This window comes from Cornus florida, unplaced genomic scaffold (genome assembly GCF_030987335.1).
Source record: "Cornus florida cultivar Cherokee Brave unplaced genomic scaffold, ASM3098733v1 CherokeeBrave_3.0.0_Hap2_Chr10, whole genome shotgun sequence".
Lineage (NCBI taxonomy): Eukaryota > Viridiplantae > Streptophyta > Magnoliopsida > Cornales > Cornaceae > Cornus > Cornus florida.
In genome coordinates, this window is record NW_026775580.1 from 76680240 (window position 1) to 76697082 (window position 16843).

The window sequence follows — 16843 nt, forward strand, 5'->3', positions numbered from 1 at the left end:
AAGTTTTCAAGAGAAATAATGACTATCGATTCATTGGGCGGGTACCAGGCATATAGTCTCAAGAAAATAAACCATAGACATTTTAGGATTAAATGATGAACAATGAAGATTTGGCTAAATAACTTTTCATATGTATTATCAATAACAGAGTATGATATATATATACAATACAGTATTTTAATTAATCTTATTTCTAAAACTTACAAGCCGTAATCCCACTTTTAGTGAAATTTGATATACTCTAATAAGGAAAGTAAATATATTACAATAGAGTAAATATATTACAATAATATTTCTTAATATATAGTAAGTACTGTGGATATTATATTAGGGTTTTTTTGGTTAATTACTCAAAAAATAGAAAATTATTCATACAATTAAAAAAAAAAACCAAATGTAGACACTAAAATTTAGTGGGCTTTGGTTTTAACGAATAGACCCATTAAATATAGGCCTAATGTTTAAATAAATTATTTTACCAGGCTTGGTCCACTTAAATTATTTAATTAGCCCAGCTCAGATAATTAAATGAAACGATAATTAATCATAATAAAATATATTTTGAATAATTATCTTTAAAGATAATTATCACAATATAACCGGCCCGGCCCAGTTATAGTTTTTTTTCATATCAGGAGATGACACGTGTCATCATCCTATTAATCCAAGAAGCCTATAAATAGAGGCTTGGAGGAAGAAAAAGGGGAGAGGATTCAGAATTCAGAAGTCTACAAATTCAAACACAAATTCAGAATTCAGAAGTTCAGAGACTCAGAAATCCAGAGACTCAGAATTCAGACACAAATTCATAATCGAAACCCAAAAGTGAAGAACATCAAGCACATCCAACAACGTGCCGTTCTTCATCAAATTCCACAGTGATTCAAGAACAAGCTCGTGCAGCCCTTGGATCCAATCAACCAAAAATAAGGAGATCGAATCAGAGGACCATTCTTTTTTTGTAAAAGATATTACAAAGGACTGTACTCCATATTCATAAATTAATAAAATTCTATTTGCTCCATATTTTGTTTCTATTACAGACTTACAAAATTTGTGTGTACAAATTTGTGGCATGCCCGGTGGGACCACCTTTGCCTCTCATCTCTTTCTCCTACCATCAAGTTTCTTCTCTATCAGATTCTATGGCTCCCCCTAAGATTTAGACAGACAAGAAAGCCCAAAAGAACATCGCTATTGCAAAGGTCGACGCTAAAGCCACCATGAAAAGTGGCACGAAGACCAAATTAAGCGATGGAAGTACCTTGACGGGCCCTGTGACACGTAGCAAGTCTCAGGCGATGGCGTCATTCAAACTTCAGCAAGATGTGGTGAAAACTAATCCTGCAACACCGGCGAACGTGAAAACTCAACATGTCAAAAACCTTGACATTGTTCCAAAGGAGGCTCCACCACCAGATTCACTTCGTTCTATCTATGATGCTCACTCTAGTGTCGGTTCACCCCCAGAGTCACCACGTCAGACTTCAGAGCAATCAATCACTTCAAGGAACGTGGATTCTCAAGGCCTATCATACTCAGATGTGGTTGCTGCTATGATGACTGGAGCTGCTACGGTGGAGGAACAACTAGCAACTATGGCTCATTCCATTGAGAACCTCACAAAGACTATTGAAGAAAAGGACTTGCAAATCGCTACACTAATGAATAAATTGGAAGTTCAGACCTTCGGTGAAACACCAATGCCATCCGGGAATCGTGCAACTTTCACACCACCACCGTTTGGGAAACCTACACCTTCCACAGCACAAGGTACTCACAGGGAGAATCCCAAACAGACGCCGGTGATAGAACAAGCGACCAGTCAAAACCAGACGCCGGGGATAGAACAGGCGACTGGTCAAACCAATCATACCTCTTCTTCAGTCTCTTCATTATCTGTCGAACAATTGCAAGATATGATAACGAATACAATCCGAGCTCAATATGGTGGTGTCTCACAGAGCACTCTCATGTACTCAAAGCCCTATACAAGGAGAATCGACAGTATGAAAATGCATGTAGGATACCAACCTCCGAAGATTCAACAATTTGACGGAAAAGGTAACCCCAAGCAACACATTGCCCATTTTGTTGAGACTTGTAACAATGCCGGAACAGAGAGGGACTTACTAGTCAAACAGTTTGTCCGGTCCCTTAAAGGAAACGCGTTCGAGTGGTACACTGACCTAAAGTCAGAATCAATTGATAGTTGGGACTAGATGGAACGAGAATTCTTGAACAGGTTCTATAGCACTCGTCGTACTGTTAGTATGATAGAGTTGACTAACATGAAGCAATGGAAGGATGAGCCTGTAATCGACTACATTAATCGGTGGAAAGCCCTCAGTCTTGACTACAAGGACCGTTTGTCAGAAGTATCTACTGTGGAGATGTGTATGCAGGGAATGCATTGGGGCCTGCTCTACATTCTGCAAGGCATAAAACCTCGCACATTTGAGGAATTGGCTACGCGTGCCCATGATATGGAGATCAGTATGAAATCCCATGACGGCAAAAGTCCCGTAACTATAGAACCACGCAAAGATAAGAAGGACTGGAAGAAGGGCGACAAGTCATCAAAAAATGCGGCTAAAGATTTAATGGCTATCTCAACCACCCCAATCAAGATATCTATTAAAGATGACAAGAAGGATGATAAAAAGCCTCGCCAGTTTCAAGAGAGGGAGAGACAGCGTCCTACGCTAAAGGAGTTAGAGAAGAAAGAATACCCCTTCCCCGATTCCGATGTTCCTGGCATCTTGGAATGTTTACTTGAAACTAAAGTTATAGAACTCCCTGAATGCAAACGTCCTCCAGAGATGGGACGTATCAACGATCCAAAATACTGCAAATATCATCGCATTATCAGTCATCCAATTGAGAAGTGTTTTATCTTCAAGGAGGTGGTGATGAATCTGGCAAAACAAGGAAAAATCTTGTTGGATACAGACGAAGTTGTAACTTCAAATCATACTACTGCTACTTTGACAACCTCTGTCGTGGGGAGTGCTCGTTCTCAACCTTTAACTTCGGAGGTATCTTGCACAACTATCCAGTTTGGTTCATTGGAACCAATCCCAATCTATATTGGCCAAGGGAGTGTATGTGACATTTCAACATTTGGAAGGGTTTTTCCTCAGGATGATGAAGAATGATGGACTCTGGTGACAAAAAAGAAACCACGGAAGCAACAAGCTGATATTTTTCAGACTAATTATTCTGACAGAGGGCAAAGGAAGAAGAAACCCCAATATCACCATAAACAGTCTGGCCATAACAGAAAATGGGTCAAGAAGATACAGTCAACTAAACACACCTCTATAAGCAAAAAGAGTCAGAAGCCTATTACTTTGCAAGAGTTCTTTCCAAAAGGATACCTAAATGACGAAGTTATAACAACTTACATGGTTTCAACTAAGAAAACAAGCCTTAATGATGAGAAGAACGAGGATCAAGATGAAGTCCAGACTGTAGAGAACCATAATACAACCATCATTGAAAAATCTGATGATGATGAAGTGGTCAGAGGTACGTTTGAGTCATGTTGTGCACCAATTGTTTTCACGGACGAGGATCTTCAGTTGGGTTCGAAGCCGCACAATTGTCCTCTCTTCGTCTCCGGTTACATAAAAAAACGAAGAGTTACTTGTATTCTTATTGATGGTGGCTCGGCGGTGAATCTAATGCCAAAATTTACGATGAAAAATCTTGGCATCACAATTGACGAGTTATCGCGTAGCCGTCTTATTATTCAAGGTTTTAACCAAGGAGGACAGAGAGCTATCGGCATGATTCGGGCAAAGTTAACTATTGGCGAGCTCCAAGCAGAAACCTTATTCCATGTGATTGATGCAAAGACGTCCTACAATTTATTGTTGGGAAGGCCTTGGATACATAGTAATGGCGTCATTCCATTGACTCTTCATCAGTGCTTCAAATTCTACAAAAATAGCGTACAAACGGTTGTGACGGATCATAAGCCATTTACAGAGGCAGAATCTCATTTTACCGATGCCAAGTTCTATATCGATCATGATACACCTTCGGAAGTGCCCATCCCAAGCCTTCCGTCTACACAAGAGATTCAATCTACAAAAGCAAAAGAAGCATTAAGTGATCCACTAGACGTTTCAGTGACAGACATTGTAAAGGTAGCTAAAACGCGAGGGGTCTCGATAAAAGCACATCGGACGAAACCTATTTTAAAGTATGTTCCCAAATCTCAGCGACAAGAAGGGCAGGCACCTGTTATCGAGATAATTGAAACTAAGGAATTTAAATTAAAGATGTCACAAACCAAGGAAAAAGAAGACATGGAAAAGCTTAAAGGAAAGTTAACTCTTCATCTCCCTAAGATTCAGAAGTCTTCGCCTTCCAAGTCTCCGTTAAAAGGGTTCGTGCGGCCTTCTCAATCTATGGTTGATCATTTATTACTTCCAAAACAAAGGACCGACGAAGGATTCGATCCTAAAGCATACCAACTTTTGGCTAAGTCGGGGTATGATTTTATAAATCCTGCAAGCCTTGGAAAACTTAATGCTGAGGTCACCGGTGAGAAGGTGCACGGCCTCAATGAGACACAGAAGAAGTTGAAAGATCAAGGGCATAAAATCATTTCACCTAAGTCTGGTCTCGGTTTCGTAGCTTCTGAGCCACTTCAAATTCAAATCACAAAGAGGGATAAGAAGTCAAGCACCTCATACATTGGGTTTGAAGAAGTTGAGGATGAACAAGATCAGCAGACTGGGCATCAAAAATCAATCTTTGACCGTATAAGAGCTCCATGCGATCGAACATCTGTATTCAACAGGTTGTTAAGCCGAGAATCAAATGTTTCAAGTTCTCATATCAGCAATTTGCCTCGTAACTCTGTTTTTAACAGAATGAGCTTTCATGACCAAGGAAGAAAATCTGCACAACCTCAATCTCGAAAGTCAATATTTTCTCGAATTGGTACTATCCATGATGCACCACTAAAAAACAGCAAGATTGTGAAGTCAGAAGAAGCTAACATCGACGTGGTGAATAATAGTGAGGTTCAGAGCCTAGTGCCTTCGCGAATGAAACGTAAGACAGAGATAGATGTCACCAATGATATTACATTGAAAGCTCGAAGGTGAACCATTGTATTTACTAATCAATCAGCAGAAGTGGATAGAATAGATGGCACTGGCGAATCGTCTTGTGTTACTTCATACCACATCACTGTTGAAGAGGAACCTGACTGTGAACAACCAGATGATATCGAGAAAGCTCCACCAACACTAGAAGACGGGGGGCAGGCTACTGTTGATCAACTCAAAGAAATCAACTTAGGAACTGACGATCAACCCAAACCAGTTTTTGTTAGTGCATTCCTAAACCCCTCAGAAGAAAATGATTACTTTCAATTATTGTCTGAGTACAAGGATGTCTTTGCTTGGACATACAAAGAGATGCCCGGTCTTGATCCTAAAATTGCAGTGCACAATCTCGCTGTCAAACGTGGGATACGTCCGATTAAGCAGTCTCAACGTTTCTTCCGTCCAGAGCTAGTTCCAAGGATAGAGGAAGAACTCAACAAATTGATTGAAGTAGGGTTTGTCCGTGAGGTCAAATATCCAACATGGATTTCGAGCATTGTTCTAGTGAAGAAGAAAAATGGACAAATTCGAATCTGTGTGGACTTTCGTGATTTGAATGAGGCATGCCCAAAAGATGATTTTCCTCTTCCCATCCCTGAGCTCACTGTAGATGCAACCACTGGACATGAAGCTCTCTCTTTTATGGATTGTTACTCTGGATACAATCAGATAAGAATGACTCCGAGGGATGAGGAGTTAACTGCCTTTCGCACTCCTAAAGGCATATATTGTTACAAAGTTATGCCCTTTGGACTAAAAAATGCGGGAGCAACATACCGGCGCGCTATGCAAAGGATTTTCGACGACATACTCCACAAGATTGCTGAATGTTATGTTGATGACTTGGTGGTTAAGACAAAAGAACGAAGAAATCATTTACAGGATTTACGTACTGTCTTTAATCGCCTTCGAAAATATCAACTTAAGATGAATCCCCTTAAATGTGCATTTGGTGTGACTTCAGGAAAATTCCTGGGATACGTCGTACGTCATCGTGGTATTGAGATTGATCCTAATAAAATTGAGGTCATTCAAAAGATGCCGCCACCAAAGAATTTACGTGAACTTAGAAGTTTACAAGGTCAACTTGCGTTCATTCGTCGGTTCATCTCAAATTTAGCGGGTCGTTGTCAGCCTTTTAACCGATTCCTAAAAAAAGATGTTCCATTTAATTGGGACCAATCATGCCAAAATGCTTTTGATAGCATCAAAAAGTACCTTCTCAATTCTCCGGTATTGGGAGCACCGGTACCTGGAAAGCCACTCATACTTTACATTGCTGCGCAAGAAGAATCGCTGGGTGCCTTACTTGCTCAAAATAATGAAGAACATAAAGAGAAGGCATTGTATTATTTAAGTCGCAGACTCACCCCGACGGAGCGAAATTATCCTCCAATTGAAAAAACATGCCTCGCACTTGTCTTCGCTTCTAAGAAATTGAGGCATTATTTCTTGGCTCATACGATACATCTTGTTGCAAGGGCAGATCCTCTCAAATATGTCATGTCTAAGCTGGTCCTTTCCGGACGATTGGCGAGGTGGTCAATTTTGTTCAACGAATTTGAAATTATTTATGTGCCACGAAAAGCAGTAAAAGGACAAGTCTTAGCTGATTTCTTAGCTGACCATCCTATTCCAGCCAATTGGGAAATTTCTGAAGATTTTCCTGATGAAGAAGTCTTCCTTGTGGACATCCTCCCTCCATGGATAATGTTTTTCGATAGGGCAGCACGATCAGATGGGGCTGGAGCAGGTGTAGTTTTTGTTTCTCCAAAGAGACATGTCATTCCATACTTTTTTGCACTTGCTGAAAACTGCTCAAATAATGTAGCTGAGTATCAAGCCTTGATTATCGGCCTTCAAATGGCGAATGAGATGAACATCACGGACCTCGAAATATATGGAGACTCTAAGTTGGTGATCAACCAACTTCTTAAAGAATATGAGGTTAAGAAAGATGATCTAGTACCGTACCATCGTTACGCCTCTCATTTGTTGGAATGGTTTGATAGCGTCATTCTAGAGCACATTCCAAGAAAAGAAAATCGGATAGCTGATGCTTTGGCAAATTTGGCTACAACATTGGCGTTAACTGATGAAGACCTGGTTGATGTTCCTGTATGTCAAAGATGGGTCTTGCCACAAGTCTTGGAGGATAAATTTGAAGAAAGTAATGTGGTTTCTTGTTGGACACAAGAGGAAGAAGACTGGAGAATTCCTATCATTGATTATCTGGAACATGGAAAGCTTCCCGAAGACCTACGCCATAAGACTGAAATACGAAGGCGAGCATCTCGTTTCATCTATTACAACGATACATTGTATAGGCGTTCCTATGAGGGCCTTTTCCTTCGCTGCCTTGGAAATGATAAAACAACGCATGCAATGAAGGAGACACATTCTGGGATTTGTGGAGCTCATTAATCTGGTCCAAAGCTGCACTTTCGCGTCAAAAGAATGGGTTATTATTGGCCCACCATGGTCAAAGATTGCTTGGAATATGCAAAAAGGTGTCAAGCCTGTCAATTCTATGCCAACTTCATACACCAACCACCGGAACCATTACACCCTACTGTGACGTCATGGCCGTTCGATGCATAGGGATTAGATGTAGTTGGTCCTTTAGAAAAGTCTTCAAAAGGCCACTTGTATATCTTGGCTGCAACTGATTATTTTTCAAAATGGGCAGAAGCTGCACCCTATAAACATGTGAAAAAGGAAACAGTGGTTGACTTCATCAAGTCCAACATTATTTATCGATATGGTGTCCCTCGATACATCATCACTGATAACGGGACGAATTTTAAAAACAGTTGGGTAACTGACCTTTGTGAGAAATTTGGATTCAAACAACGTAAATCCTCCATGTACAATGCCCCTGCAAATGGTCTCGCAGAAGCATTCAATAAGACTCTATGTGAGCTATTGAAGAAAGTAGTCAACCAAACAAAGCGAGATTGGCATGAGCGAATGGAAGAAGCATTATGGGCATACCGCACTACGCATCGGACACCTACTTAAGCAACTCCATATTCTCTGGTTTATGGCGTAGAAGCAGTTCTTCTATTGGAACAACAAATCCCATCATTAAGGATAGCCATACAAGAAGGTCTTACAAGTGAAGAAAATGCCATCTTACGTCTTCAAGAACTGGAAGCATTGGATGGAAAGAGATTAGAAGCTCAATAACAGTTAGAGTGTTATCAAGCTCGACTTTCTAAAGCGTTTAATAAGAGAGTTCGACCTCGGTCATTTCAAGTTCGAGACTTAGTATTAGCTGTTCGTAGACCGATTGTAATCGCAAGGGAAATAAATTTGTATCCAAATGGGATGGACCGTATGTTGTTCGCGAAGTTTATACTAACGGCGCATATCTCATTATTGATGAAGACGGAGTAAGAGTGGGGCCCATTAATGGCAAATTCCTGAAGCGCTACTACCCATGAAGGCAATGCTCCTGATCGTACGAGCTTAAACTGCACTATGCTCCTGGCCTACATGAGTTAAAACTGTGATTGCAAAAAAAAAAAAAAAAAACAATTCTTTATAAACTCCTGGCCCGCAAGAGTATAAACTGTGAACGGTGAAACAAATAAATAATGATAACATCTTTGTAAATAAAATGGAGATAATAAATCATTTGTTTTATTGCTAAAATTCAAAGTTACAACTTTGTTTTTGAAAAAAAAAAAATGATGATCAATACTAAAATTCCATAGCGATAATTTCGTCACGTTCTTGCCATAATATCTCTTCCAGTTGCTTCACTACTTCAAGATCGCGATTCGAGATGACGTTAGCTTCTTCTATTGATTTTCGATCTTCCCAAAGTTTGGTGATGGCTTCCTTCTTCTGAGATAACTGTGCATCCGTTGTCGATATGAGGACTTTAAACCCTTGAGTCTCTTCCCTGGCTTCCTGCAATTTTTCACTAATCTAGCTTCTTTAAATTCAGCTTCACTCAAACTAGATTGAAGTGATTTTATACGTTTAGCACCATCATCTTCTATAGACCTAGCGTTGGTGAGCTGTGCATCAATACTGGTCAATCGTTGGGATTGAGAGTCTGAAGTCATCATACAGGTATATGAAGAAGTTGTAGCAATATAATTGGCCGCATTATTGGTATATGAGTCAATTCGCCTCTTCAAAGCTGAATGGTCTCCAGGGAGTTTTGCGAGTCCTTCATAAAGTGTTTGAAGTTTAGATGCTCGAGACGGTATTTTATCGGTAGGAGTATCGCGTATGATATTCTTTATGGAATCAATAAAGAATAAAGCAGCACGACGATGAACATCAAGAACGATCTCTTCCGCATTGAAAATTGACATTTCAGAAGAGGCAACACGATGCAAGGGTGGACTCTGTTCTCTTAAAATCAAAGAAGGGATAACTACATGATCTTTACCAATATTTTCAACCACCTCCATAGCTTGACTAGTCACTTCAGCAACCCCCAAAACATCCGAGTGTTGACTAACTCTGCTTCTTTGTAGTGAAATCTCTGTACCTTTTCCTATCGCAGTGGCCAACTCTAAGGCAGACGGTCCATAAATAGATTCTTCATTACATGTTGGGTTAGCAACAATGAGACATATTCCCCAAGAAATCCCTTGCCGTCTTTTCTCTATTAAAATAAATAAATATAAATAATGGTAATTTGCAGTACAAAAAAAAAAAAAAAATATATATATATATATATATATATATATATATATATATATATATATAATAACAATTACCTGTATAGGTTGTGAACTACTAGGTACCCCAGTAAAAAATTGATCAAGAGAAGTGGCAACACATTTCTGTACTGAATCAAGTCTCACTTTGTCGGTGACATGCTTCCAGTTACGATCCTCATCATAAGCTTTCACATCCTCATCTAACTCCATTGACAATTGACGACGGCGACGGTTATTGATTAGTGGTGGGACATCTTCTACTGTTTGGTGATGGCTACTAGATCCTCAAACAACGTCACAATCATTATGAGATTTGATGGTTAACTTTGGCACTGGCTTAGATGGGAGATTTGACTTTAGCCCTTTAATTAAAACCTTCCTGATTTTAGTTGGTTTCTCTGGTGGGGAAATCGTGCGTTTAGATTGCTTTGAGATAGTTTCTTTCTGTGTAAATGGATCAATATATACATTGGACCACCATTTGGCATATGCTCTGGTAACTGAGGATTTTTGGTGGCTTAAGGTTGAAGGAAGTAACGCATCACAACCAGAAGAATAATGAACGGATGAGTTCCAATGCTTTAAAAATTCCTCTAAGGTGCAAGTACGAAAGTCATTTTTTAATTGTCCAGGAATATCTTGATGATACCCAAATTGTCGGCTAAATCTGTGTGGACTATAGGGCTCAATGATAAGATGGTCATTTTGGCGCAATGTCAAATAACATGATCGAAGATTGATTAGGGTGTCAAAGTCAGCCTTTGTCATCTCGCCATTATCTACAATAAGTCGCTCTTTTGAGGATCTTTTAGCCATTCGAGTTAAGTTTATTCCTTTACATGATCTGAATAAATTTTGGGCTTCAAAATGGTCAAAGTATCTTGCTCCTCCTTCGCCTGCATATAATGTCATTCTAGGCCAATAGTTGGTATTAGGAATGGTGAAATTAGTTCTAAAATATTCACTCAACCATCCGAATACATAGTGAATAGGAAATATCGCAGAGTAGCTTCCAGGATCTGGTGAGGAAACAATCTCGTTCAAGCCTCTGTAAATACTGGCCAGAACCGGGATGGAAAGACAAATGTTGCAGCCATCTGCTAACATGCTTGCGACCTTGAAAGTCCCAGGACGAATTATGTTGCCAGGGTGTGCAGGTAAGGCAAATTTGCAGAGCCAACATGCTAAAAAAGCAGCTAGATAAGTGGTGTCTCTCGATATTTCATCTACACCAAGGTTGATAAATACTTCTTTCTCTTTGGTGGACATCGACCGGATAGGAGGGATCACACCAGACGGATTTTAAGTTCTCATAGGGCGGTGAACTTTATTTTTTGTTGATTTCTTTGAAGGTTTGGCATGTCTTGATGCACCTTTAAACCAGAAATTAATCCAGTCAGATATCTTCACATTCTGATCTCCTTTATACTTCTTGGAAAGTCTGTGGAAGGCCAAAAATAGGTGTTGACAACTCAAAGGGATAGAATTTTTGTTGTTGCCAGCTCTTGATAGTTCATCTACACAAGGAATAACTTCATCATAAATTGTTCCTTGGTGAGGGAGACCACCTAGTATATATAGATCTCGAAGAGAAATTGATAGCTCGCCAATAGAACAATGAAGTGTATTAGTGGCTGGGCACCAACATTCAAGGAATGCTTTGAATACATCTTCATGACGATCATAGGAAAATAGGGAGGCGAATAAAGCACCATATAGTTGTTGTTTTGATAGAAAGTCGTGGAAACGCGCCAAGACATCTTCTAACCACTCCCAATATAGTTCGGTGTATAGCAATTCAGCAGGAAGTTTATAGGGAATACTCCATGATATTTCCTTCGCTTGAACATTAAGACCCAATAGTGAAAACTGGTTTTCTTCAACAACTCTCTCATGAAGTGAAGAATTTAGTATCAAGGCTTTAGAGACAATAGATTCTTCTTCATTAATCTGATCAGGACCAAAGTCGGTGAGTTCGCATGTGGCCGTGCATGTCCAATGAGATGAACAATGTTTATTGTTAGAAACAGGCACTTGAATAGCATTGCAACCAAAAAGTGAGTCATATACACTTAATGTCGTTCCTTGGACTCGTTGACTATTTTTGCTCTCTAAGATAGTCAGCTTTTGCTTTGCGAAACACTTGAACACCACCATGATGGATACCAAAGTTCGATCGATGTTGTTTAGAAAGAGGATTTCAATTTCTGTTATGGCTGACAAAACCAATTTGCTATACCTTCTCAAGTCCTTTAAAAAAAAAAAAAAAAAAAAAAAGAGAAAAAAAAAGAAGAAGAAGAAGAAGAAGAAGAAGTTAAAAAGCGTGAAAAAAAAATCTATAGTGAAAAAAAAAACAGAAGTTAGAAAGCGTTAAAAAAAAAAAAAAAAAAAAAAAAAAAGAACATTCATACCTATGTGTTCATGCAGATGCTGCAATCCAACACAATCGTCAGAGGCCGCAATCTTACAAGTTCTTCAGAACTGATTGAAATTGATGTCAAACCCTATGACTTGGGTGGTATATATAGGCAAGAGATTTGTATAAATTGGAAAGTAAAAATCCAATAAAAAAAAAAAAAGTTGGATACTTCAAGTCCCACTTGAAAAAGGAGACAAGTCCTGTTAAGCGTAGAACTTGAAGTGGGGGCAATTTGTAGACACTAAAATTTAGTGGGCTTTGGTTTTAACGAATGGACCCATTAAATATAGGCCTAATGTTTAAATAAATTATTTTACCAGGCTTGGTCCACTTAAATTATTTAATTAGCCTAGTCCAGATAATTAAATGAAACGATAATTATTCCTAATAAAATATATTTTGAATAATTATCTTTAAGGATAATTATCACAATATAACCGGCCCGGCCCAGTTATAGTTTTTTTTCTTATCAGGAGATGACACGTGTCATCATCCTATTAATCCAAGAAGCCTATAAATAGAGGCTTGGAGGAAGAAAAAGGGGAGAGGATTCAGAATTCAGAAGTTTACAAATTCAGACACAAATTCAGAATTCAGAAGTTCAGAGACTCAGAAATCCAGAGACTCAAAATTTAGACACAAATTCAGAATCGAAACCCAAAAGTGAAGAATATCAAGCACATCCAACAACGTGCCGTTCTTCATCAAATTCCACAGTGATTCAAGAACAAGCTCGTGCAGCCCTTGGATCCAACCAACCAAAAACAAGGAGATCGAATCAGAGGACCATTCTTTTTTTGTAAAAGATATTACAAAGTACTGTACTCCATATTCATAAATTAATAAAATTCTATTTGCTCCATATTTTGTTTCTATTGCAGACTTACAAAATTTGTGTGTACACCAGATCTCTTAGACATGTGCCTTTTATTAAATAATTTTTTAAAAATTGAACCGAATAGAATTTTTGTATAATTTTGTGAGTAACAAACGAAACAAGACCTTAATTTTTTAATTTTAGAAATACAATATTTTTATTTACTGAAAATATTGATAACATGGTATCACTCAATACTTAATCACCTCGCTAGACTTTCTTAATTCTTCATACACAAATAGGAAACAGAAGGGATAAACTGCATACAGATTCTACCTTTTGACATCAGTTCCACAAAATGATTATCTCTTCAGATTAAGTTTAATCAGCATTTTCAAGTTTAGTAATACTAATATATATCTACCATTGCATGTACTAAACATAGTCTTGGCCTTTATTATTGAACTCAATTGGTAAAGCTGAAAGGGCTGTCAGTGGAAGTAAGGAACCCTAGAACCTATAATAAGTTGTGGAGCTATCAATCAAAGCCAACAAAGCCATTAAAGAAAGCATATATTAGGTTTCATGTTGATTACTTTTTGAAGGCTGCACTATCAATCATGATACAAATGCAAGGAACCTTTATAGTTGAAGATTAATGATTGATTACTTATGAGATTTCCAGCAAAACCACTATGTTTTTTTTTTTCAGTTTATACAGTTCAATTATACTTGGCATAACATGTGCGGGCTACTTTGGTTGCTAATGTTCCCACAACTTGCACATTCTTCCTTTCTTTTTCTTTTTGTTTATTTATTTACTATTTACCTTCTGTCGCCCCATTTTTGGGGTGTAAAATACATTTGATTACATATTTATCCTTCACAATTGAAAATGCATTTTTTTTATTAAAAAAATTGGTAAATGAAAATGCAGTCTTTGTTGGCTCTAAGCTACACTATGGATTCTTGAACTTTTAGACTACGGAATCAAAATTATTGATCATCATTATTTTTGTCTTAATTACACATCCAATAATGTAAAAAAATATAAAAGAAAAATACAAAGTTTTTTTTTTTTTTAAAAGGTAAGCTAAGAAAAATACAAAGTTGATTAGACAAGTCATTGTTAAACATTGATTCCGTTAATTAGGGCCCATTTGACAACTATTTTTATTTTATGTTTTTGACTTCATACGGAACAAAAGTAGTGTTTTTTTGTAATGGATGTGATTTCTTCTTAAACAAAAATATGTTTACTGATTAAATTCGTTGCACAATATTTTAAAGCAACAACTATAAAAAAGATGTTTGGATTAGAGTAAAAAAATATATATATTTACATGATATTGGCTTTTATGAAAGAATCCCATTATTATTAAGCTATAGCTTGCATAAAAAACAAGTGAAAACGTTTTTTCTTAGTTTAAGATTTGATTCTTTTTAGAAACAGTTGCGATATTGTGCAAAATATAATAAATATTTCTAAACATGCTTTTATCATTTTCATCGATTTGACAACAAAAGCACTCAACAAAAAATGGTCGTCGAACATGCAAAAAGAGTGAAAAGGGTTGATCAATTGGACACAAACTTAACTTTTGATTACAAATTACATAAAGATAAAACAATGATGTACATCTTGTTATAAGAAGCAAAAGGATACCAAATAATCCAAGGTTCAATTTACAACAAATTGCATCTGTACAATGTTCAACCTCTCACTTTGCATGATCTAGACAATCTCTAGCTTATAATATTTTAGTTTTCATTTTGATTATTGGCATAAAACAAATTTTAAAAAGAAAAATAAAAATTCCATAACCCTCTACTGTGTAAGAACATTGAGGAGTGAAACCCTAGTGTTGATTAAACTCCTAAACACTTTCTCACTACCACTTTCAATCCCACAAATACAATCCTCCAATTCATGCATTTTCTTCAACACCATCCTCACTTCTTCATCACCCTTCTTTCTCAAACCCCACAAGCTATCAACACCAACTTGTTGGAATTCTTCAATGCCCTCTTCAACCTTCACTTTCTTTGCCCTTTTTGCCAATTTCAATCCCATCCATGACGATTTTTGCGACGTAAACGACGATGATATTCCATTAAAAACCGTGACTGAAACTAGTACTGTCACTTCATTAACATCTCTTATAACTTCACCAAGCTCTGTATCATCAATGGGTACGGGCACCGGACACCGTCCGATCGATCGGACGGTGGACATGAGCTTGCTCATTTCTTTAGCCATTTTCTTCATAGCCTTCACGTACAATGCTATCTTTGAATCATCTCTTCTCCTTGTGGCTACCTGGGCCGCCATTTGTTCTTGCTGTAATGTCATGATTAATGTTTGGAACATTCCATAGACGTCGATGAAGCGGAGGAAGTCTTCTAGAAGCTTCTCCACTGTGTCGGAGTGGTGGCGGAGCGAGTCATGAGTTTGAGGGAGGCCGAGGATGTCGTCGAGGGACTCGTGGATGGTCCGAAGTCGGCTCAAGCCGTCGCAGAGCCAAGCCGAGGTTCGGGCGCTATTGGGGTTGGATCCCCAGGTTCTGAGCTCAGTGAGCTCGTCCTTGAGCTGAGAGATCAAGGGGTGTGATCTGCAGGGAAGACTGGTTGATCTCACGTGGAAGGTCTTTCGGGGCTTTGATGGACGGTTAGGATTGTTCGGGAAAGAAAGGGAGCGTCGGAAACTGCCTACAACCATCTTGGAGTTTGGTGTTTCTCTCTCTAACTGCTTGGTGATGAGTATGAAATGAATGGTGATGTGGTTTATAAAGGGTGGACAACGCGGAGAGAGATATATGTTTTTCTATATTGTGTGTGAATGTGTGTGTATATAGAGAGAGAGAGGCGCACGAGGGGGTTTGGGGTGGAGGAGACTGGATCCGCGAATAAATCGAGCTGTTACCAATGATGTGTGGGGAGGTTTGTTTATGAAGAGAGGTGTTGATGGTTATCTTCTGGAGGAGTCAGACACACACGACTTGCATGTGACACACTGGCCTTGCTATTTTATTGAGCTACATAGCTGTTTTTATTTTCTTATTCCATTGCTTTTTACCACTCTTAAGTTCTTAAGAATCTAGAAAGTAAACAATTTTCTTCACATGTTAATTACATGTATAAATAAATAAAACATACACTTTAGGTATTAGAAGAGAATGCTTTATTTTTTAAAATATACACTCTGGGCTTGTAAAGTACACGGTACCACGTCTAACAACTTAACCCTTAGTGAATTAGTGTACATGACGAGTTAAAAATCGCGATAATTATCAGTATTACACATTGAATCACCAGGATTCAATTGAAATTAAAATGAAAAAAATAAAGATTGCAACTGTCAAACCAATGTGTGAGTACTTTTAATAAGAATTTAAATATAGTTGAATCAATGGATTTAATTTGACGTGTGCAATGTCAATATATATATATATATATATATATATATATATATGGTTAAGTGCAAAAAACTCATTGAACTTGGGGGTTGTGCAACTAACTCCCCGGAACTACAAGAAACCCCTTGAACTTTTAATTTATTGTAAATTGTCCATCCTCCACGGGCCGCTATCAGCACCCATCATTGTCATCACCAATCCTGGTCAAAGTGGCATCGCCAACTCCCTAACTTCGTTGCCGCTCTTTGCAAATCGAGAGATCTCTTTGCAATTCGTCATCGGAAACCATACGCTGCTGCCGCTGAAAATTGTGTCGATCATCGAGCGAGAGAGAGAGAGGGAGGTGAAGAAAGAGCTTGGCGGTGTAGAGCACGGTTGTG

At 38.2% G+C, this 16843-nt stretch overlaps 1 protein-coding gene across 1 annotated transcript; it reads right to left on the bottom strand.

Annotated features, from left to right (window-relative positions):
* Positions 1–14842: 14842 nt before the first annotated feature.
* LOC132280097 (uncharacterized) lies at positions 14843–15772 on the bottom strand. The gene has a single exon (XM_059782222.1). It carries the CDS (start codon positions 15764–15766, stop codon positions 14876–14878), a length of 891 nt encoding a protein of 296 aa, XP_059638205.1. The 5' UTR covers positions 15767–15772; the 3' UTR covers positions 14843–14875.
* Between the last annotated feature and the right edge of the window lie 1071 nt (positions 15773–16843).